The sequence below is a fragment of the Pteropus alecto genome, unplaced genomic scaffold (genome assembly GCF_000325575.1).
Source record: "Pteropus alecto unplaced genomic scaffold, ASM32557v1 scaffold81, whole genome shotgun sequence".
Classification (NCBI taxonomy): Eukaryota; Metazoa; Chordata; class Mammalia; order Chiroptera; family Pteropodidae; genus Pteropus; species Pteropus alecto.
In genome coordinates, this window is record NW_006433378.1 from 11732737 (window position 1) to 11751438 (window position 18702).

General features: G+C 32.1%; 1 protein-coding gene across 1 annotated transcript in view; it reads right to left on the minus strand.

Annotated features, from left to right (window-relative positions):
• Positions 1-18702, minus strand: part of TMPRSS15 (transmembrane serine protease 15) — a 109594-nt gene that overhangs the window by 46008 nt on the left and 44884 nt on the right. The window contains 5 exon segments of the mRNA XM_006908283.1: positions 268-393; positions 1731-1820; positions 9206-9341; positions 11384-11534; positions 11708-11813. Of these exon segments, the coding sequence (XP_006908345.1) occupies positions 268-393; positions 1731-1820; positions 9206-9341; positions 11384-11534; positions 11708-11813 (609 nt within the window).

An 18702-nucleotide genomic window follows, 5' to 3' on the forward strand; every position in this document is an offset into this window, starting at 1 on the left:
TGTAGTGAATTAATACCAAGTAGTAAGAACTGCTGACTCAAAAATATTAATCCTGGTTTGCCAAGAATCCTCAAGAGGAATATTATTCTATCATCATTGCAAACACCCTCATATTAAAAGCTCCACATAAAATACCACATGTTATGCTACTGTTGGATTTTCATTTTGTTAGTTGTAAGAGTGATTACATTTATTGAGAAATGCTCTCTCCGTCAGTCCAATACCTTGAGCCATACAACTTTCATAATATTTAAATTGCAGACTTACCTAAGAGCAAGGAATCATCTTCTTGACCATCTCGGATTTCAACTACATCTGCAATATTTTCTAAGTCAAATTCTTGAAAATGAAGTTGTATGTTCTTTCCCTTTTGTGCATTTAAATTCCAAACACCTTAAAAGTAATAAATAATAACACTTAGTTTAGAACACACTTTTTTTCATTTCTTTTAAATCTTCACTCTCTTGAGAATTTCATATTGCTTTTGAAAAATTTTTTTCATTTTATGAAAAGCAGAATTCCAAAATGTTTTATGTGTGTGTGAGGAAACAACTTGGTCTAATAATAAATATTTATAGTAAAGTTTCAATAAAATTTGAAGTAGTTTCTTTGAACAAATCAATAAATTTATCCAAATCTTTCAGCGTTCCACTGGTTTTCAGAATTTTAGATCATTACTTTGCACAAGTGATATGTTTAAAAGATGTCTTCAGTGAGAAGTAGAGATGATAATCTCTGGTTCCCCAAACAAGTCAAATTAGATTAATGGCTGTTTATTTTTTTAATCAGATATCTCTCTATAATAGTGACTATAAAAGTGATACTTATCTCTGGATCATTCTATAAAAATGTTATTCTATAAAAGTGATACTTATCTCTGGATCATTTGAAGCAAGAAAAGTTGACATTTTCTAACAACACATTTGTCACTGTCATTAGGGCATATCATTCACTGGTAGAATTCTCCATTTCGACCCATGGTGCTAACGAAGTGCAGCTGTAGATAGAATAGGTCTGTTTTCCAGACCTACCAGAATGGAATTTTTGTAGGATGGGCTGGAGAATCCACATCTTTAACATAATTTCTCCACAGTGATAATGAACTTCTCTATTACGAATAATGATCTAGACTTATGCTTCATGCTAACTAGTTTTAGCTAACTAGTCTTACTAGACTTAGGTTTGTGTGTGTGTGTGTGTGTGTTTTAGTGATCTTCCTTACCATTTCATCTTTTATACTGAGAATCTAATCACATTACTCTAGCTGCTTTATTAACTCTATATTTACAAAAGGTGTGGATGTCACAATTGGCCCTTTGCTGCTTATACTTTTCATGAACTTTATTCTATGGAATTGCAAACTTGTTATATACACTACAGACATTATACGTAAAACCAAGGAGTGTGATTAAGAAAATGGTATCTGGAGTAAGGCTAGCTCTTTCAGTTACTGGTTTTATTCAACTTTTAAATTTGAGAATTCTAATAATAATACCTGCTTCAAAGAATTATTGTAAGAATTGACTGAAAAAATGTATATTAAGCACTAACACAGAACCTGGCCTGAAATAATTGCTAAAAAAGTTAGTGATATATTATTGTTATCTCATAATCTCATAAATGTGGTAAGCATATCCAGATATGAGAAATGTGTAGCCCACTTTGCTGTGTTGAAGGGAAACCTTGATATGTACAATTGTTTCTCATGTTATAGAAAAGAAATGACTCACAGAAAGCCTGATTAGGATAGTTGTTTGGAAAATTCATAGAAGTGAAAGTTGTATTTGGCTCCCACAGTTCAAAAGGTCCTCCACAGTCCGCTGAAAAGAAAAGCAATGTAAAATCATTAGCAATACTGTTTATTTCAGAGATAATACTATTTACTAAAAAGTTTCCAATTCCATTTCTTTAAATATTAGTTTTGACAGATAAATTTTAGATTTTGTGTATGAGGAAACCTTGCAACTTAAATAAGGAAAAAATACAGGTAAACAGGTCTCTTTACCCAGGAAGGTCTCAAAACCTCATATACTCCTGTTCTTTGTGAATCTCCAAAAACACATAATAGAGTACATCGTTTTCCAAAATATTTGGGCAAGGAAACATTTTTGCTCAACATCTTTTATAGTCTGCACAAGTAAGTTATTAACCCTCTGCAGTAAAAAAGAAAATGATTCTTTACAATAGAAAAAATCTCGTATCTGCTAGTCTTTTATGAGAAAGGCTTTTCTTGATTTTTTTCCTTTTTTTCTACTTTTTTTTTTTTGGTAGAGAGGAAGCTTCACATCTTGTGTACTGAGGCACTTGACTGTCAGGAAAGGGAGATGAATGAAAATCCATTTGTTTAATTATTGCCACAGAGTGATCTGATACCCAATAGTGTCCAGGAATCAAGTTGGGAGTGAGCTTAACACAATTTATTAGAAAGAGCATAAATCTTACAGTTAAAAGTATGATGCTTTAAGAAGGTAGATTAAATTTATGAAATTCTTAACATACTTTATATTTATCTTCACCTGCCAGTCTTTTATGAGAAAGGCTAATAAATCACTAATCTTGTTATTTCTTGCTTTTTTTCCTTTTTTTCTACTTTTTTTTTTTTGGTAGAGAGGAAGCTTCACATCTTGTGTACTGAGGCACTTGACTGTCAGGAAAGGGAGATGAATGAAAAATCCATTGTTTAATTATTGCCACAGAGTGATCTGATACCCAATAGTGTCCAGGAATCAAGTTGGGAGTGAGCTTAACACAATTTATTAGAAAGAGCATAAATCTTACAGTTAAAAGTATGATGCTTTAAGAAGGTAGATTAAATTTATGAAATTCTTAACATACTTTATATTTATCTTCTTATTAGAAGAAAATTCTAAAGTAACATAAAAACTCAAACTACTTTTAGTATTCCTAGTTTATCTTATTTTTATTATCATTTCATATATATGATCAAAAGAATAAAAGTAACCTAATCTGAAGTATATAGAAAACTGAATTAAGTACATGTATATTTCCTATTATTAAAGACATGTGATACTGGAAACCCAATAAGATAGTAATCAGAAATGTCTCTACTCCTATGACAATGCCTTTAGTCATCTCTCTTTTTTGATCCTTCTTCTACAATCATATGTTTTATTTATGCAGATTTTTTGAAGACCATGTGCATCTTCCAAATTTGTATGTAATAAGCCTCTTAGATTTGGGTTCAGGACGTATTTGCTAAGACAGAGAAGCAGTTGTTGTGGCTTGATCATAGTATCATTGTCAATTTATCCTCTTCTACGGGGTACTAGGGCCTGGTCTACCTTATATACCCTCCTGGGTCAAGCTTGTCTGGACCCAGATGAGCTTAGCATGAATAAAAAACCTCTTACAAAACCTTGTCTTTTGCACAGTGCTTCTACACACATTGTCTCATCTGGGAAAAGAATATTGTGTGTAAAAGGAAGATATCTTAGAACTGGTGGATTAAAATTGTTGCTCTGAGTTGTGTCTTTTCAAGATTTGATTTTCTCATGTATAAAACAGATATGTATTAGAGACTTTCAGGTTGTTGTAAAATTCAGACATAATTTATGGAAAGTGCCTACATATTGCCTGGCATTCTCAGTACTGGCTTTCAGTGCATTTCTGTGGATTAGATAAGTACTATTAATATTTCTATTTAAGCATGGAGGTATTCAGTTACTTGCTAATACTGTGCACATTCATTTAATGTCAAAGACAAAACTTCAACTCAGTCTCAGACTCATCCCACAGCATGTTGTTGTCTCTTATTAGGTTGATTAAACTCTGAATTATTTCTACCATGTGGTCCAAGCCACAAGCAGGATTTAGACTGAGTCACAATAAGTGGCACTTGGTGGGTGTATGACATATTCGTGATAGGTATAGACAAAGAGAAGGAGGGCAAAAGAGACTATAAATGAAAGTACTAACAAGCAAGGTCAATGATAGATCTAGAAGAAAGAAAGCCCTGTCCATAGGGTGCTGAAGAAGATACTTGAATCAAAGGAAGAGTTATAATGGGGAACGAGGACAGCTTCTCTACTGGAAAGCGTGAGAAAGGCCGAGGGAATTGTCTGCTCCGAAAGAAGCTGTTCCTCTGAAGCTAATACTCTCCTTGATCTTGTGACAAATTATCTTGCAAAGATTTCTGTAGAAAAACCTACTACAACTCCCCCAACTCTCACATACACACAACTCATTTAATTATAATAATTCTAAGTGTCATGAAATGCTTGCTTCAATCTTCAACGAAACTAATGGGGAAGGAAAAGTATAATGCAGAAACAAAAACAACGCTGTAGATTGAAGACTGGGGAAACCAGCTTTTTCTATTTCATAAGTTTAGGCACGGCCAGTGTGGCCAGTACTTTTTTTTATTTTTGTTTTTGTTTTTGTTGTTGATTTTTAACCATCATGTTCATTTTCTCTTCAAGGAATAGGAAAATTTCAAAAGTAGATACTCCTAATATAGTAAATAGTCAACATTTTGGAAAATGTATTGAATTTTCACATAGCTGAATACTTAACAGTACATTATATTATATGTAGATAAGTAGGGAGGACTTTAATAAAATCACAACCGGAACTAAAATGTTGTCAAGTGTAACCGTTAAGCCTGTTAACGGTAGACAGTTTACTTAGCATTTCTCCACTAAACAGAAGTCTTGGAAATTCATTCCTTTAAAATACTTAAGAAACACTTTTTGAAATGCATTTCATATATATTTTTATATCGAATAACTGACCAGTATGATATCTCTGGTCTGATAAAAATATCAGTTACTCTCTGTATATAAATGACTGAGGAATTGACAAAGGCACTTTCAACCATTCTAAATCTGAGGACACATCTATTTTAATGTAATGGAAATGTAACATGTGCTTCTTAATAGAGAAGCCAAAGACTCATGAAATGTAATTCTGGATATCACAGTCATGCTGTGTTATTAGATAAACCATCCTTATCCAGAGAACGAGAATTAAATAGCCTGTCTTGTATGGGGAACTCTATTTATTTACAGTTGTTAAACTCTCATTTTTCTTTTTCTTGGAGCTGTTATTTCAAAGATTTGTATTCTGATTAATTTCTTACTATGCCAATAGGGATTTTCACTACATACACTATATAAATAATATGCAGTATTTTGCAAAGTAGTTGTCAGGGATAGATAGTTTCCTTGAAGCATGTCATTTTTAATACATGCTTAAGCCTCTGACGTCCATGAGGTATGTGTCAATGTGGAAATGTTTACTCTGAGGTGAAAAGGAGAGACTAGCTTTCATTTAAAATAGCTGATTTCAAATTAAAGATCTGTTTGGTAAGACAAGAAATAAAAATATGGTAAAAGGTTTTTGATTGGTACTCATGTGAAGGAAATAATAGATGTAGCTTGAGAAATAATATATCACATTGATATCTGAATATGTTAAAAGTTACTAATTTTAAAATCAATAATTATTTTTCATTATCATAGTAATACATAGTTTTATAATATTATAGAAAAGTTCAGATTGTAATATCAAATTTTTCATTAAATTTTGTCCTCAATTTATGAAAATTTATATTTCTGTTAAAAGGTTATAGTGCCCAGATATAATGGTAATATAAATTAAATAAATTTAATTTAAATTAAATTTATGACAATAAAGTTTAAATTTTCATTTCTCGTGGTTTAAATTTTATTTGTCATTAATAGCAATTTACCTAATATTAGCCCTAATAAGTAGGCTTTTACTTTTAAAGGTAAAAAGATGAAAAAATAAAATTGCCCAAAACACATTGATACAGAACTATAGGAGTGCACTTAATATGTCATTTGCTAGGGGTTTGAATGTCAAGTCACACTAATAACATAAAAGACAATCAGCTCTGCTGAAATATGACTATCAATTATAAGAGAGGTGGATAGCTATTGATTTATTTCTATACGAAGAACTAAAGTTAAAGATTATTTTGCTCTAAGTATAGTGTCATGCTTATTAAACTTTCCAAATTAACTTTTGTCTCTGGAAATGGAAAATGGCCTAATAATGGCCCAAAAGAGCAAACTGTAGAAATAAAAATTGACTAGTAAAATAGCTGAAGCTATAGTTGGTCCTATTTTTTTTTTTTTCTTAATTATCTTTAACAGTCACAGAAACAAGTCAGGGGCTTAAATGTGGATTTCTTTTTTTTATATAACTATTCTATTTTCATAGATATCTTGTCATGAATTATCTCAACTGTGTTGCAAATTGGCATGATAATTGTGTAATGAAATGTTTACTTTTTAAAAAAACATTCTCAATACAATCTCCACATTTAAATAATTTGTGCCAGTGTCACAGGGCAACAATCTTAGAGCTGATGCAGCAGCAACTGAAGCCAAAAAATAGAAGAATTTCTGCAGTTATGAAAAGTGAGCTTTTCATTTCCACAAATTGGGCACAATGTGGATCCCTAAAAAAAGGGAAGGAAACTGATATTTGCTAGTCAGTTACTTGTCTGGGATTATTTTCTTATATAGATGCTCTATCAGAGCTAAAGAAAGGCAATTTATTAGCCAGTCAACCATGGTTTCCTTTCATTTCCTCTTAAACAAATCAGCGATCTGGAACCAGGAAAGCTCTGCACAAATAAGAATTTCACTGAACCAATTGCAAATGGTATTAGAATGAAATTGTTCAGAATGTATTTGATGATAATTAACATTTTCTTCTGGGCTAAATATTTCCCTGAAGTGAACCATTTTGAAACCAGAACAAATGCACTCTGGGCAAATTCTGAAGTTTATTTTAAAATCAGATGGGTAATTCTACCATTATAATTTCCTTATTAAAATATGCAGGGATAACATGCTTCTTTGAAATTGAGGTATTATCCTTCTCTCTTTCTGACCGGAATAAACATAAGAACTGTATGGATTATGTAGATAAAATTTTAGTGTGGAAAATCATATTTAAAGTTTTAATTATATATGCTATTATATATGAAAATTATTTCAAATTTTTTATTTTGGATAATGAGATTTTGCTACTTTTAAAATATTGAGTCTGTGAAACTATATTACTTCCACCAAGAAAATCTTTCTTCTTGACCACTTATTGATGAATAGAAAAACATACTGGCTGAAAAGATTACAAATAAAATCTATTGTTTTAAACAATTCCAATATCAAAATAAGATGTCACTAATTTTTGATATATGAAAGCATTATTTATCAAACTAGCAGTGATTTTAATAATTATAATGTTTTTTGTTTTTGTATGAAAATATTTTATATAATAGAGAATAGGGCCTAGGGCACCTAAAGAAAATAAAGTGAAATAATTATTTTTAAACAATGCCACAAACCCCAAATTATTGAGTTCATGTTGATATTTTCTCCTACCCCCATCATCATTTTCAAACTTTAGTTCTTATATCAGATTTTTGTTTGGCAAAATGTTTGTTTCGTCAAAAGAAAAATACAAAGTAGAGAGAGAAGGAAAGAGAGGTTCTTAGTTCATATCTAATAATATTTATTCATCATCTTTTTATGCGATATTACAAACCAGTCAGACACGCGTAAAGCAAAGGTGAATTAGACCCAGAGTATGGCGTCAAGAAATTCACTTCTTGCCACAAGTTTGTGGCCAATATTATTACATGGGAATGTGTGGTACTTCCATGCTTTTGTTTCAAGTTTATAGGTTTTTATTCAGTCTCTTATTTTTAATGCTTCCTTAAAGACTTCTCCAGTTCACACTCTCTTCTCCAAAGAGACTTCTCTCATTTTTTGCTTTTCGGGCACATAATTACATATTGCTTTTAATATTTATTTGTTTTCTATGTATCAATGGTTATTGCTACATCTTACATTTCTTATGCAATACTTTGTATATAGTAGTTATTTATAAAATTTGAATGAATGTTTGAAATACTGAGAAATTCATTTATAATCCCTAAAGGCATAGCCTTTTGCCAGGATGTAAGTACACTTTCAATATATCATGGTACCAACATGAGAATGTAATTACTATCTTTATCTTAAAAGCAACTCATTTGTTATATGTTCTCAAATATCAGTCATCTTTAGAGCTTTTGAGTTGTTAAACCACTCATCTGAAAGCCTGTATTCTTTTTAACCAAAGATTGGAAAGCAGTAAGACACACGGTTTTTGAAGTTAAATCAAATTTGGATAGGTTTATCAATCTGATTTGCTGATGTGAATAAGAGAAGCGTCTCAAGTGTGCTTGGAAGAAAATGAGAACTGGACAAAGTGCTCTGTTTGTGGGTTCACACCCATGACAGAACAAAACATCCATGAGGTTTGACACAGCAAAGCTGTAGAGCTAGATCAGCTTCCAGCCACCAAAGACAAAAGATGTTTTTGCATTAAAACGTAATGCCGTGAAAGCATCCCAATAGAAAAATAATAGGTGTTTGATATCATTTATCATTACATGCCTTTTCTTTCTGCTGAATGCTGTAGTCTGAAAGTGATACGAAGTGATCATTTCTGTAGACATGGATGAAATGAATGGTAATGTCTTTTTGCCTCTGAAATGTTGTGTTTCCAATTTGACTTAACACAAGTAGACACAGGCTCCATTTTACTCTTTTGAGTTAAAAATACCATAGGACACCAGAAAGCCTAGTTGCTGCTCAACTGCAAAATATTAGTGCCTCTGTTAAGGAAGCACATTACGAGGTCTTACAGAAGTACCATTTTAGGAAAAAAATCTTTTGTGTGATCTAGGTCTGTATCTTCAAAGTCCAGGTCAATCATTATTATTGAATTATTTTTGAAATGGGCTTGACAGATGCCAGGCTTAACCTAACTCCCCTTGAGATCTTATCATCACTCTTTCAGAAGGCTATGAGAATCTTAAGGCTTCTTCCCAAAAAACTATAGGCTATGCTCGATGGCCCATACAGAATTAGTTTGTATTCTAGTGAAAACAAAATAGAAATCAGTACCTTTGTTATTTTCAAAAAATGAAAAGGTACTAGTTATCACAAATAAGATGCATAACAAAGTACTGAGTGATTTTTTTATTATGGGTTGATGTATAACATGTAATATTCTGTTCGCTTTCATTTTACTTCTATTTTAACATCTTTGATTTCCAATAAAAAATAATATTAGGCCGAGATGGAAAAATATAAGCAAAAGAAAGATCTACCTGAAAATATTCATGGCTTAATTAGGGAAAATACCTGTTAAGGTTACTTACTAGGACTTTCTGGTGGAGGAGTTGGGACCAAAGTTGGTTCTGGATAAAGACTCACATTGCAAATCCCATCTGTTAAGCTAATGTCATCCAATGCTATATCACTCAGGAGCCGATTTTTAAAAGCATTAAAAGCAACCTGCAATTCAGAAAGGCATATGAAATTATTCCACTCTAATGTTCCTAACTTGAATCTCTTTATGATCCAGTGTTCTCTGGAGAGTCAACACTGCCATCTCCAAATACCCAAGGACAAATTACCGCATAGGGAAACGCTGATGGATTATGTTATTCAAGGTCCTTCTGCTGAGCCCAACTCTCTTATTCTGTGTTCATATTAGTCTAAATTTTCAGTAGTATCTTCCTTCTTAGTCAGGCAATATTGTCACAGTTTCTCTCTGTTTTAGCTTTTTTCTCTTGTGATACTGTCATATTCTACTGTACTCTGTCATACAGATATATTGTCCGGCAGGGAAGAACAAACTTCTCCCAGATTCTTCTCCAACGATATTAGAAATCCAAGTAGGTATCTGCCTTCTTAGAGCATATGTCCCGAAGAGAAGATACACTGATTAAATTATTTGAATTGGAGAAGAAGGGGACTAGAGAAAACTTGAGTACAATGTGATCATTCAGGGCCAGCTAGTTCCAGCTGTAATTCACCCAGGAAGCTGGTATAGGATACTGTGTGAGGGTGATGCCCAGAGAACACAGACCCAGACTTGGGAGAAAGGCTCAGTGGTCATACAAATTATATTAGGTTCTTCTGGACAGTGGGTATTTTTAGCGGGACTTTCTTGAATTCTCTCCTATGTATGAGAGAAAAGACAGAAACTGAATATCTGCTATACATTAATTGCTATGCTATGCACATGTTATACATTGTCTCATTTAATTTTTGCAACATTATTGTGTAGTCATTGATTCGCTCATTTGTACGATCATTCCACGTGCTTCACACTAGGGACTATTCCAAATATGCATTACTTTTTCTCTTTCATGAATACACAAGCTGAATTTCAAAGGAACTAATGTGATTTGTTCAAGATTTTAGAACAAAGTGGCAAAACCAAAGTGAAAATATTTTTAGAACTTGACGCTTTCACTCTGATGAGCTAACTTTGAAGAAAAGTTGTGCTGATTTTATGACAAAACAAAACGAAACAAAGCAAAACAAAACAAAACAAAACCTGTTCAGTGACTTGAGCCAGATTTAGTCACTGCAATACTTATGTCCCTGTTTCTGCTATCTCTTTGTTCCCTGAATGTTCTATTTTCCTTTACTCTTCTTTGTATTAACAGAAAACAAATAAAGGTGGAGAAAAAAACTTCACAGAACTTAAGGACAGACCCAGAAAAAAGAAAAAAAGGAAAAATGAAAGAAAGATGTGAGAAATACAGATGAGGGTCGTTGATTATTGCCTGCCTTATAACAAGTACCGGGAAAGAACTGAAGCCTTCACTGATAACAATGTTTGTCCAAATAATACATCTTCTGAAAATTATACCTTCTTGTCTGAAATTATCCAATGAAGACATTGTTAATTTGGTTAAACTATTCACCTATTTTATCCTATATTTTAATTGTAAACACCCTTAGGAAGAGAACACATTAAGCCATTATCTGAAAAATTAATTCACCCTAATGTGAAATAAATGATCAGAGACTTCCAATGACACAGCTGATAAAATTTTTTTAGGAAATATATGGAGATTAAGTCAGAGTGGGGCAGGTTGGTTGGATACTGGTAGGCGCCGATCTTCCAAGAGGCAAGGATATATCTTAGAAAATTGCAGAGCTGATCTAGGTGGTATTTGTAAGAAGTTGGAAGTCCTGTGGCAGGGGCACAGGAAGACAAGATTAACTTGTGCTAGAAAATTGCTGAAGAAAGTTGAAATATCCTAAAAGGTTTTCACGGATTCTATCACTCATTATAAGCAATACTTTCCTGAAGTAACTCATTCCTCATTAGTAGTTTTTAAATAAGTCAATAAATAAATAAAAATAGAGGTACTAAAAGATTTTAAAAAGAGAAAAAGGTAGATTAAAAAAGTAGAGTAAATGACTGGGCTATATTCAGAAAATAAATAATTTTTTTCATTATATCATCATTAACTGTAATTGTATCACTATTTTTAGAATAAAAATATATGATTATGAAACACAAAGTATTTTCCAACCTTAAATTCTACTGTTTCATTTATTGTTACTTGTCCATAATTCCAATTTTTTCCATAATTTCCTTCTTTTTGAAAAATTATCTTCTCCATGTTTTGGTCATTGCTGATGTTAATGCTTAATTTATAGACATTTTCACCATACATGTAGTACCTAGTTTGGAAACAAGAAAAAATATGGCATTTTATTTCTTTATCAATTAGAAAAGTAATGTCGAATTCCTTAAAAGTTGAGATAACATCTTAGTGAAATCTGAGCCTCGCAACATGAGAAAGGCAATGTTGCTCATTAAATAATATGGTATTTAACGTGTGTGTGCAACATACCAGAAACTAAGGCAGACTGGTTCCAAAGTGGGGTCTAGGGGGAGACTTAAAAGCTGTACTCTTTCTTGTCTCCCTCCTGGTCCAGTTGGGGTGGAAATGTAAAATCCTGTAAAAACAACAAAACAGTTTTCACTTCACTTAAATATCAGCACTTTCATTATGTAACATATTCATTAGCAGGAACTGTAAGATGGAAATATGAGAAATTGTATTTAGGTAGAGTGAAAGGACACTAGACTGAAACCCAGAAGGCACTGTATTTGGAAGAACATATTGTTATTTAGGAAAAATCACTTTTAGACTCTGGACCACCCAGTTTATAAAACAAGAATCTTGAACTGGAGCACAACTAGGAATATATCAAAATCTGACTTCTTATTGAGTCCTCATGATTATTGCATCATATTATCATGTCCAAATACCACTTTAATTCTCATTTATTAGATGTTTTGATTAATTTGCTCTTTAGAGACAGTCAGTCCCTGAAGGTATTTAGATATACTGGTGGGATAACTCATGATACAGGCAATTTAAACATAGATTTGAAAGTTTCAAAGATCATCCTTTTTTTTAATCCGATTGATGATACTGGATTTCTCTAAATGGGAAGTTATCTAATTTTATAATTGTTTCATTTTCCATATTCCTTTGAATGATAACTAATTAGATTACAGAGAAGCAATTAGCAAGTTAATCCACAGAAAATCTTTCTAAATAGCTGAAGCTACTGAATAAAGTGCCCTCTGGTCTGTAATTCATTATTCCAACCAATGAGTTGAGTCATTTAAAGTGTGGGAAGAGTTATTGGGGAGAACATTTTGAACATTTCCTTAAGAGAATTGAAGTTTTTTATTCTTAGTTTGCAGCTCATACATTATGACAAGAAATAAGAATCATATAACAAAATATGATAAAAAGCAAATGAATTATTAGATAAATCTAATTTTACTGAAATGTAATTCTTTATGAAATGCTAAAATTTAGAATTTATTTGAAATCAAGTATCTTATTTCTTGTGCTTTCTGACAGAATTTTTATAGGCAATGCTGCACATAAAATTGAAACTTATTTATAATACACAAAGACATGAAGAAAAGTGCTAGTAGAACTGCCAATAGATGTATTAAAGCACATTTAGATCAGTGAGGCAAAAATTATTCAGAATAAATGAGTATTTTTATCAAGGTGAAATAATGGTTAAACATCTTAATAAAAATAATATATGCACATTCTTTGGATCTAGATTACAAAACATAAAATAGAAAAGAATACGTGTTTAACACTTATATTATTAACACATTAATTATATTTTATATAATGCTGTAATATTTCATGAGTATTTATTTTAGCTATATAGTTAATGCTTAATTATTCAACTTACTGAAAAAAATAGCATGGATACAGAGGAAGTATTCAACAATTCACTCTAAATGCCCAACTCCAAATTCCTTTTGAGTTGACTTTTTAGTCACTTAGAATGTAGTTGGGGAGGAAATAATTAAAATTCCGCTGAATGCCACAAGTAAGTACTGAAATGACTAGCCTATCTAGAAATAGTTCTAGTTAGCTGCAATTATATAACATAAACACACATCATGCCCTTTTTAATGTTTGGCCATGTTCATAGTCAATTTGTTATAATGTGAAATATTTTTAATCTATTCTCTACTCATTAAGCAGTAACTTATTAGGAGTTTTTAGTTTGTTAAGGAGGGTATCATGATGTTATGAGTTTTGTAACATTGTCCCGATAAAACATAATTATGTGAACTATAGTACTTGTGTTTACTCATTAAGCAGTAACATATTAATTAGGAGTTTTTAGTTTGTTAAGGAGAGTATCATGATGTTATGAATTTTGTATCATTGTCCAGATAAAACATAATTATGTGAACTATAGTACCTTATGAATTTTGCATAATAAATTAAAAAATACAATATAGTAAATATATACAATTGCATATTTTGAAATATAGTAAAATAAAATATTATATTAATATTTCTGTGATACCAGCTAAATTCTTTGTTAACGAGTTAGTAAATAGAAGAAATTCTTTATAAAATTATGAATTTTAATAGTAGAGAATTCTAGTTTACAAAAAAAAAATTTACTTAGCTATCCAATTATCATTCAATTTCATCTGTAACGCTTTGCCTATAGGAGGCACTCAACCTCTTTCTAACACAGGTCAGATGCGGCAGGAATCACTGCATTTTGAGGCAGCCCATTCCATTTTAATTAACATAATTCAAAAACTCTTTTTTTTTTAAGAGTAAGTTATCGTGCACCTATTGTTTCTAATTTTGCCTCCTGGGCCCACTGCAGTTGGTTCCACTCAGAGTATGGAAACCAGAAGTCCACACAGTATTTTTATGGAAATTTGTCACCAGGTGGAGGGTAAGAACATCATAACACTTGGGACAACAACTTAAGTCAGACCATCATACTTACTATGCATTTCCAAGTGTGTTTTTGTCTTAGTTCTCTAACTCTCCATGAGAATATTTCATTACCTACATCACTGCTTAATAATGCTTCTTTCTGTGCAATCTAATCGGTCCTTTATTCAATATCTTTTACCGTCTATTTATTTCCTATTAACCAAGTACAAATTCACTCTGATATTTGAGTTTTCTGTATTATGACTCAAATATCATATTTTAGTCATAGTTCTTATAATTTCTTTATTTATATGCAGCATTTCTATAAAGTAGATTGTTTTAATTTTTTAACACCCAGAAATTTTATAATTGTTGTTTTCTGTTTTCCTGTCCTTCCACTTTCTCTTCCAATTGTACCTGTCAAATCTTACTAATTTTTTGAGGTCATTTAAATCAAATTGCCATCTCCTTTGGAAAAACCTCTCTTGGTCTTCCCAATTAGAATTCTCAGTTGCAAGTGTATAAATTTTGTTGTGTATAATATTTATGTCCATATGTGACTTTTTAAACTTGCTAGAACTTTAGGAAAAAGATACTTAGTTCTCTTTTGAATTCTCTATATGGATTAGCTGAATTTTGTTTCACGTTATACTATATATATTCATGTTACACTAATTTGGCTTGCTTTTTCATTTTTAAATTTATTAAAGTACTATACAAAAGGAATCATTACATAGATATTTTCCAAAACCATATGGAAATTTATACAGTCAAATGATAATTTCTTTTAAAATCCTTCAACTGTCTTTAAATGTCTTTGAGAGCTCTCATAATTAACCTCAGGGTCAGCTTAAAACCCAGAAAATTGAATACATTTAATTAATTTAAGCACACTGAATAAACCTCTTTCTTGAGCCATTAGGTTTTCTTACAACTTCCTTCTATCTCTCTTTCTGCGTATTTCTCCATGAGCTGAACCTAACCTCCCTCCCATCCAGCATCCCAATTAAGGAGTAAAAGTGCTGGGTATGTGCTGATGCTGATGCAGAGACAGAGCAACTGGAGAGACAGTAGAACTCTCTGGAAACTTGGAGATCCCTTCTCAAGAAGAAAATAGGCTGAGATAAATCACTTTGTAAGTCATGAGTGCATATGTAAAATCAACTCAACCTAGTAGATAAATATTGAAAGTTTTAGATTGGAGAATCAACCACATTCAGATTCTGTCAATATTGAAAAGTAAGATTATTTTCTAAAATTTGATATCACAAGAAACATAAGGAAATAAAGACAACTATTTAGAAAACACTAGAGGTGCTTATTTTATAAAGAGTTTACACATTAAATGAAATGCAGATATCTAAAGACAATATATATTTTTAAAATTGAGCAATATAACTACTGCTCAATATAACTATTGCTCCCCAGCATACTACTTAGAACAGTACCACAGCCAATTTGTGTCTGTTGACTACTTGTGCCATGAAAAGAAAATCATTATAATACTAAAATTTATATAGTACTTTTCATGTGCCAGGTATTTTTCTATTTTTCAAAAACATAATAATCAACTTAATGTTCATAACATGCCTGTAAAGTCAGGTCCTATTATCATCAACCCCACTTTTCAGATGAGGAAGCTGAGGCACAGGGAGAGGAAAGGTAACTTGTTTAAATGGCAGAGCTAAGATTTAAAGCTAGCTACGACTTCAGGGTATCTATTTTAATGATCTTTACGATTATACCATACTAACCTCTAAGCATTAGAAACAACTATGATTTCATTGAGAAATGCCAACAAAGAAGTGCTTTCTTTGGTCTGTCTAGCCCTTTTTTGACCTCTGCACTTCTGTAGTTTTCACAGATTACTAACTTTATTTTCCCTGATGGTTCTGAACAAATGGGCTACTTCTGAGCATGCCAAGATGCTGCCCGAAATCAGTGTGACCATTACCACCAACTCCCTTTGCTTCTAAGAGGTACAGAGAAAGTCTGAGCATTGACAGATTTAGGAGCGAGTGCTTCACCAGGACAAAGTTCTTCAGAACTCAGAAAGGAAGGGCCTTAGATATTCTTTCTAAAAGCAATGTTAATTCAAAGTTTATCTGTTTGAGTTAGACTTTCCTGTCATTTAAAGTGAAGGCAAAGAACAAAAACAAAAACAAAAACAAAAACAAAAAAACAAAAACAAAAAAACAAAAACAAAAACAAAAACAAAAACAAAAACAAAAAAACCAAAACAACTCTGCATGGATAAAAGGAACAGCAGGAGAGATTTAATCCTCTTCCAATTCAGAGGTAGGACGTTCTGACATAAAAAAGCAGGTTGGAAGAAAAATGCCCTGGGGTGGGGAATGACTGGTAGATTATGAAATCGCCAATATGAGAATTGGAGAAGACCTATTAAACCCCATCATCCATTACACTGCTGTCTTTGGTGGGCTCTGAACTGCTCTGACTTGCCTCACTTTAAATAAGTCTTGCTACATACACACTTTCTCCTGAGACTCCATTTCTGACTCAGCTATTTCAAACCTTTACCTGACATTCAACCTGTTTCACTTTGGTCAGTTTTATCTTATCTCGTTAATTATTTAATCTGATGGCAAGCTGAAACCATTTTTCTCCTGTAATGTACTTATGACTTTCAAATATCAGTGAAATTATTTTATCCATTAATCTGATGACATAAAAGTAGAAAAATGATAATTTGAACATCAAAGATTTCAACTACAGAAAAGGTGTCTGTCATTGTGAGGAGCTATAAATGCTTTTTGCACTTTCCTCTAACTACTCTTGTCCAAGTGTGGTAGATTTTTTTTAATAGTAAAAAAGTGGTCAAATTATGTGACTGTTTTAGGCCAGGCTTCTTTAGAGGGTCAGGGTGATTTTCACTTTGGGGTTAGTCTTCAGCTGTATAGATAACAAATTTATCCATAGAGGATCGGCCCTGAGAAATAATTTATTCAAAGAAAATTAATTATGTATGAGACTATGGATGTCATAATTTTCAGTACTAAACATGTTTGGTTTAATGGGATCAACCATCTACACAGAATATATTTTTTCGTTCGTAGGGTTACACCGTTAACTAATTTAGCAGGATCCTGTTAACTTTAACATTATACACAGACTCTGACCTTCTTCTCACCACATTTGCTCCCACTGACCTGACAGTTTGATGATCTCTTTTCTGAGTTAGGGAAAAGCCTTCCGCTGGTCTCTGTGACAACGCCCTTGCCCTTCCACAAACTATTCTACCAGTCAGTGTGAATCCTATCACACCTATGCTCAAGCACCTTTCATAACTCCTCATTTCACTGAGAAAAAAAGCCAAAGCCACAGAAGACCCATTATGATCTGGACCCTACTGGCTCTATTTTCACTACTGTAGCCATGCTGGCCTCCTGGCTTTTCTTCAAACAGGTCAGGTATGCTCCCTTCAGAGTCTTTGCCCTGCTTATTCCCTCTGTCTGGAATAATATCTTTCTAATTCCTTCAATCTTTTCAAGTTTTGATTCAAATGTGACTTTTTCAGTGAGCCCTGACCTGATCACCTCATTTTAATTTGCAATGGCACCACACACCTGCCTTCTCCATTGCCTTTACCAAGCTCTATATTTTCCCAGAGTACTCATTGACATTTAACCTACTCCCAAAATGTAATTACTTGTCATGCATTATTGTTCTTTTTTTTCTTTACTAGAATGTGTGTTTCATGAGAGCTGAAAGTCTGGTTTCTTTTGTTCACAGATATATTTTGAATGCCTTGAATAGGGTATGGGGCTCAAAAAATACTTCTTGAATGGAAGTATCATCTTAGTGATGAGTGTGGAAATAGATTAAAAGTAGTCACTTTTTATTAAGAAATATTTTGATCAAGATAAAGTAGTGTGATGAATCATATTTTGTTATTCTAGGGGTGTCATTGTTTAAAGAATATGGATTAGATACATTTCTACCATGAAAAAAATAATTCTTTAATATCCTTTTACTAGATGTAATTCACAGTTGACATAAGTCAGCCATTTACTTTTCAGGTTATAAAAATGAGAATATTGACCTTTGTAAAAGAAGTAACCATTAATAATAAATGACATGTGCTCAAATTATTTTTATGTTATAAGCAATTTCATTCAGTCAATCACTCATTCATAAAAGACTTATTGAGTCAAGGTTGTGGATATTCATTCATATATTCAAGAACAGTTTTACATATGTATTAATTAGATTTAGGCAGTGAAAATGCACTAAGAATTCAAAGATAATGAAGACACTATTCTTGCTCCTGAAAAGAACACTGGGATAAAAAGAAACAAATAAGATGATAAGAAAAGCAAGAGATGCTCATAATGATTAACAGAAAGGAAAGTTTTAACTTGGAGGTTCTGAAGACACATCTTAGAAGTGACCTCAATGCCTAGAATCAGGCCTGATTAAAGGAAGATTTTCATATGTGCTTTTAGAATTGAATCATATTCTGATCAGTAACCTACAAATGGTCATATTGTGGGATGGATTTTGACTAAGAAAATTATCTAAATACACTAATTTCTATTCTTTCCTTTTTGTAATTTTTCTTACTTTATGATATATATATATGTATATGTATA